Here is an 18,939-nt window from a genome sequence, read left to right as displayed (position 1 = left end):
GAATTGAGATTGAAATACATGTCTAACTAAAATCTTAATTAACTTGGCAAACAAAAATATAAGCTTTAAATGTAGTTCTAAGCTACATTTATAACCAATTAATTGTGCTGTGTTAAATATCATATTGCTTTGGTCGGTAAAGTCCTTCAAACCCTCCAGCGTGTACACTGTGCATGCACAGTTATTAATAAATTGAAAGTTACTGTTACACATGTGTTAACCGAACAACGACAAGGCTTAACACGTTTCAAAGTATTTGACAATTCATCGATGTCAAAAAATTTTATTACCGACTCACATCTACTTCTTATTCTGAAATATATACTTAGACCATGGACAGACTTGCACCATGAAGATGATTGAGGTCTCATTGCCTGTCGTAAGTGTAATACCTGTACGACATCAAAAATAGGTATAGTCTACAGTGAAAACCATTCAATATGAATTAGAAAAAAATTCTTTAAGCAGCTATAGCTTATTCAGGTACTGGCTTAAGGTACAACACGTTGAAAGCATTCAAAAGTAGTTCGCCAGTAAAGTACTCCAAACTAATATACCAATTATTTCTTTTTACTGCGTTGATGAGATGTCCTATTCGGTATCTCGAATACCAAGTATATGAAGTCCCAACCGCTTTTTTAAAAGTATTTTACCCTCGATATATCTCGAATCATCGGATATCTCGTTTTTCTTGGTCCCATCGAGTTCGAGATAACGAGGTGCGACTGACATTCCGAACGCGGGCATTCAATATCGAACGCCCCGTTGTAACAAAAAAAAAGTCGATTGGTCAACCGCGCTGAACGGCAGTATTTTTGATGAGTAGTGGCAGCTAGGTAAGACGTGTCTATTTTCACACAAAATTGAAATTATCGATTAATATTTATTACCTATAAGCCTCAATAAATACCTCAATTAGCTGATCATAACGCTTTGTAGGTTTATTGGAATGATGTGATATTGAACACTTCCAGGACAGACGCTGATAATGCACAGTTTCAATTTAATTACCGATACTGAAAAATTCTCAGTATCAATTTTGAGTTATTCAATTTAAACATTTAATTTAAATCAATTGGAAAATGTTTTAGTTATATAATAAGAGTTATTGAACTTATGTTGGTGAATATTGACACTCGTTTGCTCTACATACGTATACATGTATGCATTCGCAAGCAGCCAACTCGTGCCAATATTCACCAATATACATGTAAGTTCAATAGCCCTCATGCGCGGATCAAGAGAGGTGGGGGTCAAACCCCCCCCCCCCCCCGGGATTTGGAGAGTTATTAAAAGTATATTCTGAAGCAAATTAAAAATGACTTTGGATCCCCTAGAAAACATGGACCCCACTATCACCACCACGAAATAGATGTTTTTCACCTTTGGGCAATGGATTTTACGGGTTTTTTTTTGTTTTTTGTTTTTTATTTTTTGCTTGTCAAGAAATTTTTGGGTTGGAATTTTTTTTGACTGGGGTGGACCCCCCCCCCCCCGAAAAAATTCCTGCATTTTGCCTGAGCCCTATAATATTAGACTAAGTATGAATATAGTGAAACACAAAACTACATACATATATGGACGCGTTCCACAGGTTCATGTTCCTTTTATTTTAATACAACACGACAAGATACTTTTATGTGTATTGCAAAACATCAATCTGTAGCTTGTCCCTCCCCCTTCACATGTTACTTGAGCCTATGATTAACAAACAAGATGTCTAAGGTTTGATTTTTGTTTGTTCCTATTACATTTGAAGGTTTTTTATTTCCAAACATCCACACCTACATGCACTTTTTCATTATAGTTTGTAAACAGTATATTTCCATTACCCTTTTTTCAATCACTGTCCAAAAAATCTCTGTAATCCTTGTCTAAAGCGGATATTGTCTCTCTCCTGCATATTATTTCCCCTGAGTCTTCTCACATCCCCTCGCATTCTGTTTGTAAATCTAGGAAGTTGTCCGAGGAACCATCGTCTGGATAATGGTAATGGGCTAGGCGAAGGAACTGGGCTAGGGAAAACCACGGGACGACGCATGCGTAAATCGCGTAGTCTTGGTACTGGTGTGATGACATCACGAAATAGGCGGAACCTCCTCTCTGGCAGAGGAGTGGTGATTGGTAGTGGACGTTGATCACGTGAGGGAGAGACAGCAGAGAATGAACCCGAAGTTTGTAGTCTTTGGATTTCATAGTAAACTTCAGAAATATAAGTAAATCCACTCGGTTTTAGAAGAACATTCACTGTTCCACCATTTGGATTTCTGTTTTGGAAGCAAACATTATTTCCGTCTCTTATAGCTGTACAATAAACATAGAGAAATATTGTAATATATCATGCAAAAATGTCATTGAGAAAAAATTCATAATGCTTAAAAGTAATGATCGCACTGCTCTCAAATGAAGAGTTTAAAAGAACCGAATGAGGGAAGGATTGTGATATTGATAAACTTTACAACTTAAAGACTTGATTAAGTTTCTATCGCATAGCTAATTGTCTAGAAAACTTCTTACTGCATACGGTACGTTCAGGGAATTCTATGAAATATACAATATACTTACAGTAACGTCTTCTTTACTTATGTTTTGCAACAATAACAATATATCAATTGTAAAAATCTATATTTTTAGATATAATAATCTTTCTGTCACTATTAACTAGGCCAGCGATTTGACTTCTGAAAATCGAACCACTGCAAGTTCATTTCTCTTCCAAACTTAATAGTTATATTTATTTAAAAACAGCCTTATATTGCCGTTGTAGATGATTGTACTTTTGCATTCCCATAGAAAACTTTAATAGCAATGCTATTACATGTGCCAAAATCAAAACTAAAAAATGCGTGCTTGTCTGTAACAATCCTTTTCTTATCTGCACTTCCGAGAATAAATATTAATTTACCAAAAGATTTTTTGAAAGTACAAATTTGACAGATTTTCATAAATTAGCGTAAATTGTTCTCGGAGAGGATATATTTATTGTACCAGATGTGACCTTTGGCACCCCTTACTTGCACGGGGCTAGGCTTGAGGCGAAACAACATTGCACTTCTCCTTTGCGTCACATCTGACAAACAATAAATATTCAGAGTTGTGAAAAGAAGTGTTTCCATGCGGACAGACTGAACGATTTGCCGTTGTTCTCTTTTTGTAGTTGTTTTATACTTGTATTTCAGCTATGCAGCAAGTAACCTTATTTCTACATGTATGACTTATCATTATTAAGCAATTTAAAAAAAAAATTAGACCCAATTTATCTCTTAGTACCTTAGATTTGTATATACCAATCATTCATTCCCTTAATTGAACACATGACCCAACTCAAAATCTAGATAGTCACAACGTACATGTAATAGCTAAATAAAGATTCACATGTATCTTACGTTGGATTTGTTGCCTAGATGCATCCCAGGCTCGGAGAACCTCATAACGTTTTAATTCCACCAAGCAAATCTGGTAGGGATAATCTCGCCAGAACGAGAGTTGAAGCTCACTACGTGAATACATGACTGAGACTTTCCCGAGATCACACGTTGGATTGACGCTGACGTACGAAGACTGTGATCTTGTCTTCATTCTGCAATTTTTTTTGTAAAAGACAGTTTAAAGTTGATAACTTATAAATTTTCATTTTATTAACGCTGAAATTATCCTTGATATAAATCTGTGCAAATATTCTGAAATAAAACCCAAAATTTGAATTGACGAAAGGTATCATTGTGAAAAATAAAACAAAACTGACAGACGGTTTTGATTCATTTGTTTCTTAATACAGACGTACGTCAGACTTTTGATGTTTTCATGTGTATCCTTGAACGTATTTTTTTTCATCAAAGAAACCAAAAATGAATATATTCACATTGTGCATATTATTCTGGGGCTTAAAAATTAATTTATTTTTTTCTGTATTGATTGATGAGGAGGATTAATCAGATAATTCAATATTTTAACAACAAGTGCATTGTATGAATCTCTTTTGAGTCAACGTAATTAGCCTGTTTAAAGCGATCAATCTCAAAATGTATACAGACTTACTAAAGTCTTTTCATCTTTTTTTTATGTTTCCTTCATACAATTCATCATCAATTATGCACACTCCTTAAATTAGGGAAGGCTAAAGCTAATTAGGTTCAAATGTCTGTAAGTCTTTAAGATTAAAGTCTGTAAATGCATTCAATTAAATTCATTGAATATTCTTTTTTTAAAAAAAATTCTTTACTAATTAAAAAAGGAATTATGGTCATAATTAAGGTGTAATGAAAATCAGATTGACTAATCCATGAGTTTTCCCTGGTCCTTTTTATAGTATTTTTTTAATTGATTTAATGCAGCAATATGTACTTAAGAAGCTATGAATGTACTTTTACTTTATGGTCAAACAGAGAAATACATTGAGTTCTTAGTCTATTCTTATTCTTTAATTTTGTTTAGCAGTAATAAATTACAATTTTTTTTTTACAAGATTTTAAATTAAACTGTAGTACATTGTTGTATATGATAAAGGACTATAGGCGTCCTAAAAGCTGGGTGTGGTCCCTCATTTTTGGCCTAAATAAATTAGCACAATACACCTTCAGTATAATACATGTATATAGTTTGTACTAAAAAAAAGCATATAAAGATGACACCTGAACAATCATATATTATTTTTAATGATTATTTTGATCAATATTATACACAAAGGAAGAAGATTGTTAATAAATTTCTATCAAATCTCGTCAAAATCTTAATACTTGTTGCTTAAAATACGGAATACGCAATATCTGTTTTCTAAAGGAAAAAAAAATCTATTAACAATCATTCATAAAATGAGAATTTTGAACTCTGACAAAAATTGTTACCTTCCAGTAAATTTCGTAGACACTTTACCTATTTCAGTATCCCCACCTTCGTGTACATAAAATAGGTTAAGATAACAAGCAGTGATCGATCTCAAAAAACCTACAAACTAGGGATATGTCAATTTTGTCAATAATTGATATTCGAATATTCAATGAAAGTATTCGAATATATTCGAATATTCGATAGAATTAATAAAATCTGGTTTATTTTAAATATGCATCATCCTACTCTCATGAAAGGTTTAGTGTAGGTATTCTTATATTGGAAGTAAAACTGTATGAAGACTTTTGTAGGTGTACAATAAGGAATTCCATTTGATGTTTTAATTAAAGTTTGAAATAAATAATTGATTTAAATGTAGAAAAATATAATTTTAACAAATGAAACATGTGCATTTATAGTAGGTCCAACTGAGGAACCAGTCATCTTACAAAAAGGCAAGATAGTCGTAACTGTATACTGTTCAGATTTCAATATGTGTAATAAATTACAATTATCTGCCTAATAAGAGATATGATTATAATCTTTGATTCAATGTTTTTAAAATATAATTATACAAATATTTCCATAGACAATTTTCCTAGGTAATTAACTTATTTCCCGATAATTAATATAAAATTCAGCTGCAGGATTATGTACAACCCAAGATAATCAAGTAATTTACACATTTATTCTGAAATTAAGCCCTTTATAATATTAATTAGACTGATTCTATCGGACATTCATTCAATGATCAAGATTAAGATAAGAAAGTAGTGAAAGAAATCAGGCGATCGAAACTGAATTAATCGCTAGTAAATTAAACAGGGATAATTCCAGCACTGTTCTAATCAAAATTTATTAATCACAGTACATGTACTTATTTTTGAAGTCTGAAAAACACCGGATATTCGAATCTTAAATTCATATTCGAATATCAACTCATCGAATGAATATTCGAATGTTCGAATATTCGTTGACATCCCTACAAAGTACAAACAAAACAAATCTACAAACATGGCACAAAACACGGACCCATGGTAATTGCACAGGTACAGGATCAGGTGCCTAGGAGGAGTAAGCATCCCCTGTCGACCAGTCACACCGCAGATAGACCTATATATTGATCAGACAAACGGAGTAATCCATAGTCCAAATTAGTATAAAACAAAGGCCTAACAATTGATAAGAAATATCTCAGTCAAAATACGATCCATTGATAGGTTTTAATTGCTACATGTACATGTAATAAGGTCATTATTACGACTGTAGAATTTACGAAAGGCTAACTTTAAACAAGATCGTTGAAATCTGTAACATCAATTTATTTGTCATTAGCCTGTCCCAATTTCAAAATTTATCGTACTCAGATCATGCTCTTGAGTATCGAATAAGATGGGAGACAAAAACACCATATGCAGATGCTAGATAATGGAAAAGCTGAAGTGATCTCGTTTGTCATACAGTTCAGTTGCTAATTGGCCCTTACATCTTGAGAAATACATCCCCATGACTGTTAATCCTTAGAAAAGCACTTTGTTCCAATCACAAGAGGTATCTAGAAGAGGGACTAGTAGAGCCCTTCTACATGTTCATCTATACTGTACTATTTTTCGAGAACAACATAATACCACTTATGGAATGTGGAATGTTTTGTTTGGCAGAAATCGTTCATGATGATCCAGAAATGTTCAAAATTCAGTGAAGATGAATTAATCTATCCATTTCATAATTATTTCAATGTCGGGCAAACTAATGCTTCTTTAAAGATTGCAAAATTTTTATACATTTCTCGAGATCAAGTCATTTATCTATAAAGGGTTGCATTCCTTTTGTCAGCGTTTTTGAAAAAAAAAAGTTTTATATTTCCCTGTTCATCGTGCTTTTCCAACTAAGTCCAGACTATTTGCGCAGTAAGATTTTCTTGTTCTCGGAATGAGTTTTATTTGAACTTTGAATGGTTCTTAAAATTGAAATCTTGAACACTTGTCTAGTTTGAAATATACAAGCTAAGTTTTATATCGCGACAACAAGGAAACAATGACATCTATCTAAATTTCTTTGATGCTTCATCGGAACATTTTCAGATTTTACATACAATCCCGGACCAAAACAACAAACATTTCTTAACCTTGCACCTGTGATAGCACTTTACCAAAGCTTAGTATGACATCAGGTGCTTTACGCACGTGTATCGTCAGTTAAATTACCAGTCCCATTATTAGTGGACCTCTTTTCGTATTCGTATGAAGTAGAATTTATTTTTAAAAATTTTACATGAAAAGATGAAGTCTCTTGCCGAGGCCAACAATTCGACAATTAGATATATCGATGACGTCCCAACAATGAACAGTAGTTATTTTCATTCATACATTGATTCGATATAATTGAACTGGAAATGAAAAAATATATGAAGTCGGATACATCCGCTTCATATTTGGATATTTTACTAGAGAAATATATTGATAAAACTAACAACTTACGATAACTTTATTGATAAACGTGATGACTTCAACTTTTCTATCGCCAAATTCCCTTATTTATGTAGCAATAAACCATTATCACTTCATATGGGGGTTTTTGACTCCCACTTTATTCGACACGAAAGAGCATGTATTTCATTCGATCATATCTAAAATAAGGCAAACTTCTGACAAATAAATTAATGATCCAAGAGTATCTACAATCTCGTATAAAGCCAATTTTTGTATGGTCAACACAATGAAATTGTTTGCAAATACGAACTGTTGTTTTAGGTCGAATGTTGACTGATGTCTTTCATACAAATTATAGGCCATTATTTACATACTGAATTGACTACGGATTTTATCATTTACCCTATCATGACAAAGGGCACAAGGCAGGTGTGTGACCGGTCGACAGGGATGCTTACTCTTCCATGGCACCCGGTCCTTCGGATGAAGCCGTATAAACTGAGGTCCCGTGTCGCAGTAGGGACTGGCACGAAAAAATCTAGATCCCTCTCTGCTCAAAAAGGCCGTAAGTGCTGTACGCGTGTACAGGCTCCGGGGCCATAAAACCGAGACGAGCTAACTTATGATCTTAGTCTCACTTCTACGAAAGGAATATATAGTGGAAAAGTGAGACAGAGATCAAAAGTGAGCTCGTCTCATTTTTATGGCCCTGGAGCCAGGTCTAAGTTTGTAGCCCTCAACCGGGAAGTGGTGAAGTCTCAATATGAAAATTCTTGAAGGGACGTCAAACAAGCAAACAGACAAATAAACTATTCCCACCTCTGATGTTTTCAGAGGTCCATGTGTGCTAGCTCTGCTCACAATTTTTATTGTTTCATTGAACTTTTGAGCACGGTAACTATTCGTTATCTTCACATTTCTTGTCACAATATAAAAATTAAAAGAATAATTTCTTGATTTTGACCAACATTTAAAATAATTTTTCATATATTTTCAACTTTGATAAAAACATTTAGCTGTAAACAAATTAATACTTTATGTTTAAACTGTGCAGACCTTTTGTTTTATTTTGAATTTGAAGTGTTCCTACATTAAACAGTACGCGCAATCTACGATTTATAACACACTGAAAAAGAAAGTTTACGTACTTATCATCTTGGTAAATACATGAAATTATTTTTAAGTCTCATTTGCTAAACTGCAGTCAGTTGATGTCTTCTAAAAATAAACAACAACAGGACAAGCACTGAGCATAAGAACTTACCCGGCAACTTTCTGTTTACATTGTTCCTGTGTCAGACGTTTCTTCATAGCTTTGAGCGGTGTAGCACAGTCTCCAATCATACAAAGCCCCAAGAGAATTGTTACAATTATTTTTTTCATGTTTAAGATAAACCAAAGATTCAATATGTATTAATTTCTCCTTGAATCATTTATCTCCTGGATTAGAAAACGAAAACTAATTAGAGTTTGGAAATTGTCACTATTTGTAGTTAAATCTTCGTCACTCTTGAATTATAATGAAATAGTGTCTTGTCAAGGTGCTAATTAATCACTGCATACAACGAATACTACACGGAAATCCCATTGACAAATGAAAGACAACAGCGGATGTACACAAAAGTTAGAACAATGTTTTTTGACAAGTCTTTTTTTTCATATTAAGTTTTGCCTCTGTCTTCCACTACGTGTAAAAATATTGGTAAATTGTGACCATATTGTTTAATTAGTGTACATAAAAGTTGACTGTCTTTTTATTAATATTTACATCTTTCCCTCATTTTGCCATGCTGATATAAATATAAAAATATTGATAAATTATGACCAAGTTGTTTGATTAGTGTTTACAGTATTTGATTATCTATTTTTTTTTTTTTTTAGACTGTTTACATACGTCTCTACCTCTTTTCTTAATTTTGGTATGATAGAAAAAGTATGAAAAAGTCGATAACTGTATACATGTGTTATGGCCATGTTGTTTAATTGGTGTGTATGTTAACATTTTACTGCCTAGATTGCATTTTTCTAAACATTTTTGCCTAAATTTTTAACTCTTTCAGTTATTTTGGTATGCTACTGTAGAATAAAAATACTGATAAATTATGTCCCTGTTGTTTAATTACTTTTATATAATATTTGCTTATCTATTTTTTTTTTTTTTTTTAGAAAAGAACATAATAATCATTTTTCATAAACAACATTTGTCGGTGCCGTTCAGTGATTTACTTTTATGTTTTCACATAAACTACAAAGGGGGATTTAAAAAGATATAGATTAGATTGATTGATTGTACATGTATGTTGTTTAATGTCCTTTTAGAGAATTTTTTCACTCATATAGAGATGTCACCATACACCCGTGAAGGGCTTCAATCTCAGACCTTTATTTGGGGACTCAGGGCCATTGAGCAGTGAGGGCATTTAGTTTATCGTGCCAACGACTACCGTGACACGGGGCCTAAGTTTTAAAGGTCTCATCTGAAAGAACCATGACTTTTACTTCAAAGTGTTGAGAGCTTGACCAAGGAACAGTTGCTACCTATTTTTTTTATCAACTTGGGCAAGTCGCTGCAAAGGCTTGAACCATGCAGCGACCTTCCGAGAGCTCTACCGACTAACCTACGGTGACGGTAAATACTTGTAGCAAGTCTGCCTTGACTCACCAGCAACCATATTACCATAGAAAAAAAATGCACTCTAACTTGCAATCTTAAGAGCGTCTACTCACACCAAATTGACAACTCAAATTCGGTTTTATGACAGATAAGAAATATTTCTTTGATACATTAGTTATTAATATGCTGCATTGGAATATTTACAAGGAAAAAAAAACCCGGCGAGTTGCAAAAATTATGATTGTGTGATGCATGTTTTGCTAAGGTTAAAAAATTATACTTGATCATTGTAAGATTGGCAGTCGTACTACAGCTTTTCTATTTAACCTTTTTGTATCTTTGATGATATGAGCTGAACACAGTTTTAGATCAATGTAGGATAAATGCATAAGTAATATATATTTTCTCTTACATCAATTATAAGAGCCGAAGACAACCTGATAAATTAATGTTGATCATAAAGGGACCCTTCAAAAAGTTGTCTTAAAATTTATTGACAATTAATGTATCCTTGTTTATTTTTAGCAGATTAAATTCACATGTTAAAGATTATCAAAATAGTAAGGGGTAGTCTTTAAAGATATACTATGAAAGACATTAGTAAACGAAAGGTTTAGCTAAAAGATTGAAGACATACAGTTGGAGATAATATCCAGATGACTTGTATGATATTATGATATATTATGACCTTTTTTGTATTCATATGAAGCAGAATTTGTCCAAAATCTTATACGTGAAACGAAGAAAACACTTGCTGTGGCCTTCAACTCGACATTTAGATATATCGACGACGTATTGTCAATTAACAATGGTTTACTTATTTCCGTTCTTATGTCGATACGATACATCCCGGTGAACTTGATATAAAAGATATCACAGAGTCTGACTCATCTGTTTCATATTTGGATATTTTACTTGAAAAAGACGTTAATGGTAATTTAAGGACCCTCTACACACCGATGAAAAATGTTTTTTGGACTTTAAAAAAATTATATAACGTAAAGAAGGATATTTTGAAATTAACTAATTCATATTTAATATAGGGAGCCTGCCTTTTTTATCCGGGAAAAATCTTCAAAGACAATGAAGTAGTGATTAAGAAAAATCGCTTTTCCTTACTCAGATGGAGAAAATACATGCAAATAATGTCTTCAACTAATCTATCTTGGTCTAATATAATGTTTAGAACACTTGAATTTATTTTAAATTATGTCATACAGTGCAGATTACAACTTATTCTATTTTATGTCAAGTGGGGGGTCAGTCTAACTACACAAAAGTACCCTGAAATTAGGGTGCAGTGTAGAGAGGGTCCTTAACAACCAAGCTTTATGATAAACCTGATGACTTTAACTTTTCAATCGTCAACTTCCCTTACTTATGCAGCAATATTCCTTCATCACCTGCATACGGGGTTTATATCTCTCAGTTGATTCGATACACAAGAGCATGCTCTACGTACATGTATGTACAATTTCTAAAACGAGGTAAATTATTGACAAACAAGTTGATGAAACAAGAATATCAGCAGTCTCGTTTAAAGTCATCATTTCGTAAGTTCTATGCTCGATACCATGACCTTGTCAGCAAATATAATTTATCATTGATCGAGTCAAATGCCGACTGACGTTTTTCGTACTTATTATTAGGCCATTATTTACACACTGAATTGTCGACGAATTTTTCCGTTATTTCCCGATCATGACAAGGAGCATTGCGGGCTGTGACCGGTCGGCAGGGGATGCTCACTCCTCCATGGCACCTGATCCCACCTCTGATGTTTTGGAGGTCCGTGTTTGCTCTGCTCCTTTTTTGTATCATTTAATGGACTTTGAGCTTGAATACTGTTCGTAATCTCCATATATTTCATCGGAAGGGAGCGTTTATACAATTTTGAAAGAAAATTTAGGACTTGTGAACGATGAATACACCATTCGCTGATAGAGGAACAAAAAGAACATGTTTAGAATGATGAAAGAAACTTTCCAAGGAATTCAAGGGTTGCACTAGGAGGACGTTTTCTAATTTGATTAACCGTATTGGTAGCTCAATCGGTAGAGCGATCGCTCCGTGATCGAATGTTCGTGGGTCCAAACGCTGGCCGCCATTGACCTAAGTCGATAAATTAGGTAACAATTGTTCCTTTGCGAAGCGCTTGGCCCTTTGAAGTGAAAGTTGCAGAAAGTTGCAGGTCTTTCGGATGAGACCTTAAAAATCGATGTCCCGTGTCACGGTAGAGTTGGCATGATAAAAAACCCTCACTACTTAATGGCCTTGAGTGTCGAGTATAGATCTATATAGCCCTTCACCAATATATGGCGATGTCTCTAAATGACTGAAAAGTTCTCCATAAAACAACATACAATACATACAATTTATTTTGTTGACAGGAGGTGAGACATCCCTTACAAAACATTATTATAGTTTACTATAGTTGATACTTTGATTCTTTGACTCACTATAAAACTCTCTCTAGAACTTTTTTTGGAGTGATAGAACTGTTATATTTGTAAACTTAAATTTCAATAATGTAAATTTTTGAAAAAGTTTGTGAATACATATGAAAAATATTTCCTTTCAATATAAAAAAAAATCCAATTGAGGGGCAAAATATTAGTAAAACGATTTGACATTCGTAGTAAAAATCCTTTGATTTACTATTAATAGAAAAATCTTTGATTTACTAAAGTAAAACTTTACGTTATTGTTGATTGTGAATATTGAACAGAAATATCGAATCGAAGTTCATTTGGTGATTGCATGCTAACTCATATCTATAGCAACACGTTTTCTATTCATTTTTTATGATTATTTCTTTCGTACTGTCCTTTACAAAAATTTTGATATTTCTTATATAAAATTTGTACATGAAGTCATGTTGCAGATTTTATTTGATAAAATGAATTTTGTCAGAAAGGACAGAACACTCATATTACATGTTTATCGAATTAATTTGACATTCTTAGTAAATTACTTTGATTTACTATTTATAGTGAAATCTTTGATTTACTACAGTAAAAACTTTGATACTTTAGTTGATTCTTGTTATTTTTTAGGGATTGGTCTACATGTCTGAACCACAAAGAAGGTGAGACAATAAACAATGGAAAAGCAAAACACTGAAACGTCTAGTAAAGACTTTCCTCACATAAAAGTGTTGTATACAGTATTTTATTTCTTGTGGTGAATGCCACACACATTTGCAGCTCGGAACACTTATAAGAATGTGGTTTTATGGAGAATTTAAAAGAATTACAAAATAAAACGACTAAAGAGGCATAAGCGACTTAAGAGGCATATACTTATTAAATAAAAATGTTCCAGCTCATAATAATGTGGTATGTAACATAACTTTTGAAGAAGCTCGTAATCATGAAGGGTGTTAGACGCTATAAATGTGTTAATATTGTCAGGTAAAAAGTAACCAAAATGATCAAGGTAAAAAAGCGAATAAAAATATGGGTTGCAAGTCAAAGCATTAAGGGGATGAAGGACACATGGTCACACGACTGTTTAACTAAGCCATAGTCTCCGTTTATATAAGTGCAAAACATATAACGTATCAATTCTTGTATAATTTTTTGACATTTTTAACTTTATTACCATCTTATATAAAAAAATAAAAAAGTTTTAACATTCTTGTAAACATTAACAAATTATGAAAAAGATTGATCCACTCCTCTGTTTCCCTAAACCGCGTGTCCAACAAGTCGGTAACGTCATACACGATCTGTTAGTACAGCAAAATCATAACTCGGGGAACACAGGGGCGGTATTATTATGTAAAACAGGTCGTAATCAGTATATGATGAACTATTTTGAGAAATGGAGAACACAAAAATTATTTTTGCATGGCTGATGACGGAAATCATATGTAGGTATATCTTATTTCGCTTATTTAGCTTACGTGTGACGTCATAGTAGGTTTTTCCCGTACTCGAGAAATGTAACATGACACGATTTTGTCATGCTTATATCCTCTTTAACGATGTCCTGTGAAATAATGAGGTCAGCTTCATCGTTCGAAATTTTTATAGTTAATCAATAATTTGAAGGATTTGCATTTCAACGTAAATTAAAAGATATTGAATGATAGAATTTTTTGTAAATTACGTTTTTATTGTTTAAGTTGTCTTAAAAAGAGCGTAATTTTCCCTATCCAGATGCAGTGTTATAGACAAAACTTGCTTTTTCGAATCGAATTTTAAATCCTAGTTATACTCTGAAATAATTTAAAAGACAGATGTCAACTTTGATATTTTTTATATATGCTTTAAAAATCCCATTATGGACAGAGTAATGAGCCCGGAAACATGGAGAATTAAAACTCCAATTAGATACGGTAGGGCATAGTATTTGTCAATCAATATCTCCAAAATCAGGTAAGAAACCTAATGATATAACTGCTTTAAGATATGTGGGACATACTTACTTAGAAATATACAAAATATGAAGAAGAAAAAAATTGAATGACAAGTATTTTTTCAGCTCAAGGTCCTTCTCCTCCTTAAGTAAAACTTGAACAGTGTAATATTAAAATGAGTAAAAACAGATACAAAATTATCTGTAACATACCAGCATTTGAGAATGAACTGAGAACTTTTGCCTGAAAACTAAACTTACTCGTAATATCATTGTTGATTGTAAATATTGAACAGAAATATCGAATCGAAAGTTCAGTTGGTAAATGCATACTAACTCATGCAGCAACACGTTTTCCATTCATTTGTTTATGAATATTTCTTGCAATATTTTGTACATTCAAATTATATCGAATTTCTATCATAAACCTTAACCTTATTTCAATAAAGTTGCTTCCGTAGGGCAATTGTTTCATATTACACACTCCTCGTACCATCAGTACCAACAAAACAGTACCCACACAAAAAGGCATAACTAGGACAATTTGACATTTTGGCATACCAAACCCTGAAGCAAAAAATACAAACGATATTAAGACTTGAGTGCACGTTTCTTTCGTAGAAATAAACATTTTGCCATGGATTTAGTACTGTGCATTCCTGTTTTGGTTATGTTATACTTGGGCAATGTGATACCAATGACTGCTTCTGTTAGAATGTGGGATAGAGCTACTGTTGTTTGTGATACCAATAGCAAAAAGCAGTAAGTTTTTTTTTTTTTTTGTTTTTTTTTTTTTTTTTTGTGAAGACAAACTAGGTTTATGTAGAGACCCTTGCAATGTTTTCGGAAAGTGAAATTTAATTTGTGCAGCTTTCCGTTAGCATGTGGGATAGTGTCATTGTGTTTGTTCAATACCAGTAGCAAAAAGCATTAAGTTTTTTTGTGAAGACAGACGAGCACAAGATGAAACACTTCCTTTAAGTTTGGCTTAATGGTGGCTTATAGGTCCTTAATGATGGTTTAATGGTTGTCTTTAAGTCACCATTAAGCACCTTTAAGCTACATTTAAGTAATAAATACACCACCATTAAGTTACCATTAAGCCATCTCAAAGTCCTTAATGGATGCTTAAAGGTAGCTTAATGGTGGCTTATAGGTGCTTAATGGTAGCTTCTAGACAATCATTAAGTCACCATTAAGCCACCATTAAGCCAGACTTATAGGTGCTTAATGTCCAAACTCCATTAGTTTACCATTAAACCACCTTTAAGCCACTATTAAGTCATTATTACGCAGTCGATAAAACTGCTTTTACGGATTAAATATTATTTTTATAATGATTTTTTCACAAAAATTATAAATGTCGAGTTTATACATTTGTTAATTCGGTGAAAATAATCTAAAAGAAAGAAAATTAAAAAAAAATAATAATAAATGATTAAAAGAAACATTCCGCACAGGATTCGATCCCACGACCTTTAGATTGAAGGACGAATTCTTTAACCACTGAGCTATCGAGGCTGTTGAAAATGAAGCGAAATATAAAACCTTTATTTTTATTAAAACTTGTTTGGAATGGTTACAGGTACTTGTACATGTATTTTTTTCCCTGCTGTTTATATTTATTAATCAATAATACGAATAATTATATTTATATATATATACATATATTTTAAAAAAGAAATTTTGATAAAGTTTTATATTACGTTAATAATTCTTAACCGTGGACCGGAGTTCGGTGTGATGGTGTGAAACAACTTTTTGATTTTAAGTAACTGAATTCCTCGTTCTGTTATTCGCAGATTTATAAGCATAAAAAGATTGAAATTCAACAGATATAAGAAAATTTTGTTATTAAAAAGGAATATATCATCGAAAGAGAACGAATGGGAAAAAACAGATTATAGTTCTTATAAATATGCTGCGGATATTTACGATTTTTGACAATCTTTGCGTAACAATTAAATTAAAATATTTTTGTAACATATCATCTTCAGTTTTAATTCTTTTTATTTCATTATGGGTATCAAAGTAATTGTCTTTTTGTGTACAATCATAATTTCTAATTTGTTATATGCTTGCGTAAATTTTAAGTTTTGTAAAAAATAGATCATCAAAATCTGTCACTGTACGTTCCCGTGTATATAGTTTCTTGTTAATTGACCGGGGACTGGTGGGGACACCTAATTAAGGTCTATTGTCTAACTAGGCGATATACTGTACACTGATTCTTTACCCCGCTTCTCAATGTGTATAAATCTGGCCGGATACCCTGTTTAATCTGATCGGCTGTTCTTCTGAAAATTGATTTTGAAATAACAATCATTGAAGACCGACTATATTTTGATCAATTCTTACTTCTGCATTATTTTAAATAAATACTTACTTCTGCAGTATTTTAAAAGAAAGGAAAAAATAATGGCACTTAACCACGAATTAATTCAAATTATTCATGAATTAATTCAATGATTGGCAATATAATATATAGTTACCTTTATATTTTTTTTATATCTTAAACATTTCTCTACCCAAAGAAAAATTAAGAGACTAAGAGATATTCCAGAAGAAAATGACACTAATTGCATTTCCTATGAATTCGGCAGTGGAACGTGGCTCTCCAAACACGAAAGAAAAATATGTGATTTTTTTAAAATATATATTATGTATTTATGGATAAAAATAATTTTAAAAGAAGTAATCAAACAAACTGATTTTAGGGAGCGAAAATTTTAAGGCATTTGGTGAAGCTGTTCTCAGTTCCCGAGATTATACGCATTGACAAAGATGTTAGAAATAGCGAGAAAAAAATTATGAATTGAATTATGAATTGAATAAGTATTTGCGTAAATGATACAGAAACAACTTCAAACTTAACAAGTTAGTTTAAAGACTTGATACTGGATGCGTTAAGGTGGTTTAATTAAGTTTGGACATTAAGTCACCAGTAAGCTGCAGCTTAAAGGTGGCTTAATGGTAGCTTAATGAAGTCTGGACATTAAGCACCTAGAAGCTGCAGCTTAATGGTGGCTTAATGGTGCATGGCTTAAAGGAAATAACTTCTATAAGCCACCATTAAGCTACCATTAAGCCACCATTAAGCGATTGCTTAAAGATGGTCTTTCGTCCTGTGGAGGTTTATACACATCCCCTAGCAATGTGTTCTGTTATTGAAATTCATGATAGGAATCGACAAAGTGGTAATCAAACGTTTGAAAATTTTATCTATAATTGATTTAATAACGGTGTATTATAAGTAATAAATGTCCTTTAGGTTATGTCATCAATTAGTAATCCATGCAATTTTCAGTTCATAAATTATAATAGCAAAATGTTTGAAATAAATCCATAAGCGTCTCGAAGATCTTATGAGGAAATAAGAATAATGATTATAAAACTATATTTAAGAGGAGATATTTACTATCAAATAAACCTATTATTACTTTTTAGTGTGGTTGAGGAAAATTCTGATCGAGTGGTTAACTTAGATGCCAACTGTCAGTCGGGAGAAATAGCATGGAGATACAGTACGACTTATGTGTATCTGAAATTCCGAAAACCATCCCCATTTAAGGTTTGTTTTAGAAGCAATGCCATCCCTGGTATGGAAAAGTACAGCGTTTACAAGATGGATGGATCGCCAACGTACGCCGGAAGTCCAAACCGAGGTAATCCCAGGCAGCATGGCAGGATTCCGTTTTTTCTGTATTTGATAATGAGCAATCAGAAGAATAGGTCTCCTTTGAGACTTTTTTACTAAGAATTAGAATATGGAATTTATATGAATTGCCCATCACGATGATCTAAATTTGCTTAACTTTTTATTTTTTATGATTTACATTTGCTTTGGTCTTTACCTCTTTTTCATAAAAAAAATCTTATTAGAATAAGATACAAAGTTCACACCTCTGTAATTTCCATATTAAATTTTTTTTTTGTTGGAGGTAGATAACAACATATCTAATGTCATAGAAATATAATATTTTTGTGACCCACTAGAGCTTTGATACTTGTTGGAAATTTGGGGTAAAAATTCATTGTTCCAAAGATATTATATGAAACGGTATCCTGTTCTTCAATTATAAACAGACTCTAATACATTATAACGAAGGGTGATATATTATTAAAATGCAAATGTTCCTATATTGGAAAATGAACCAATTTTAAAATAATCAACCATCCATTCATTTTCTACGAATAAAGTGAATAAAGATTCAGTGGAATTCTTCATCGTTTAAAAAAAGGAGAATGACCTTCAAATTAGAAAAGGGACAAAAAAAATTTTTTTAAATGATGTCGATGTATGGAAAAAAAAAATAGTGTTCGTCTTATGTTGCAATTGTAAGCTGACATTGTCATGATCAAAATAAAATTTATAATTTATGTCATGAATACATGAAATTGAGGGGTCTTATTGATTTAATTTCAGATCGTGACATCTGTGTGATGTCCTCGGGATTAAACCTTGACATAGCGTTAGAAGCCTTGGATACATTTTATGTACTAACTGCCAACTTCAAAGTCAACTGTGTCTAATTTTGATGAGTTTGTGTAGGAAATACAAATAAATCTATATGTTGTGTTGTTTGTTTGTTGTTTTTTTTTTATCTCCAAGTTGTTGTTTTTTTTCTTTCTTTTTTTTGTGATAAGACTGTTCCTTATCCTGCCGCCGAAATATCGCTGAAATATTACCGAGTCGACATTAAA

The 18,939-nt window shown here is 32.4% G+C and overlaps 2 protein-coding genes across 2 annotated transcripts; one reads left to right on the top strand and one right to left on the bottom strand.

Moving 5' to 3' along the window:
* Positions 1-1,588: 1,588 nt before the first annotated feature.
* On the bottom strand, positions 1,589-8,812 carry LOC133202547 (uncharacterized). The gene is made up of 3 exons (XM_061338385.1): positions 8,524-8,812; positions 3,387-3,580; positions 1,589-2,304 (listed from the first exon to the last, which is right to left on the bottom strand). Exons 1-3 carry the CDS (start codon positions 8,640-8,642, stop codon positions 1,844-1,846), a joined length of 774 nt encoding a protein of 257 aa, XP_061194369.1. The 5' UTR covers positions 8,643-8,812; the 3' UTR covers positions 1,589-1,843.
* Positions 8,813-14,804: 5,992 nt separating this feature from the next.
* LOC133202715 (uncharacterized) lies at positions 14,805-18,816 on the top strand. The gene is made up of 3 exons (XM_061338574.1): positions 14,805-14,997; positions 17,683-17,900; positions 18,662-18,816. The coding sequence occupies exons 1-3, from the start codon at positions 14,873-14,875 to the stop codon at positions 18,766-18,768; spliced, it is 450 nt and encodes a 149-aa protein (XP_061194558.1). The 5' UTR covers positions 14,805-14,872; the 3' UTR covers positions 18,769-18,816.
* Positions 18,817-18,939: the final 123 nt, after the last annotated feature.

This window comes from Saccostrea echinata, unplaced genomic scaffold (genome assembly GCF_033153115.1).
Source record: "Saccostrea echinata isolate AGI-Se365-2 ecotype Australia unplaced genomic scaffold, CSIRO_AGI_Sech_v1 ptg000047l, whole genome shotgun sequence".
Lineage (NCBI taxonomy): Eukaryota > Metazoa > Mollusca > Bivalvia > Ostreida > Ostreidae > Saccostrea > Saccostrea echinata.
This window is presented reverse-complemented; position numbering and strand designations above follow the sequence as displayed.

Excerpts from the sequence above, each read along its gene's own strand:
- LOC133202715 (XM_061338574.1), top strand. The coding sequence starts at position 14,873 with ATGGATTTAGTACTGTGCATTCCTGTTTTGGTTATGTTATACTTGGGC. Across the intron at positions 14,998-17,682 it reads GATACCAATAGCAAAAAGCA|TGTGGTTGAGGAAAATTCTG; the intron begins GTAAGTTTTTTT and ends ATTACTTTTTAG. Across the intron at positions 17,901-18,661 it reads CGCCGGAAGTCCAAACCGAG|ATCGTGACATCTGTGTGATG; the intron begins GTAATCCCAGGC and ends ATTTAATTTCAG.
- LOC133202547 (XM_061338385.1), bottom strand. The coding sequence starts at position 8,642 with ATGAAAAAAATAATTGTAACAATTCTCTTGGGGCTTTGTATGATTGGA. Across the intron at positions 3,581-8,523 it reads TGTAAACAGAAAGTTGCCGG|AATGAAGACAAGATCACAGT; the intron begins GTAAGTTCTTAT and ends AAAAAATTGCAG. Across the intron at positions 2,305-3,386 it reads ATCTAGGCAACAAATCCAAC|CTATAAGAGACGGAAATAAT; the intron begins GTAAGATACATG and ends TTTATTGTACAG.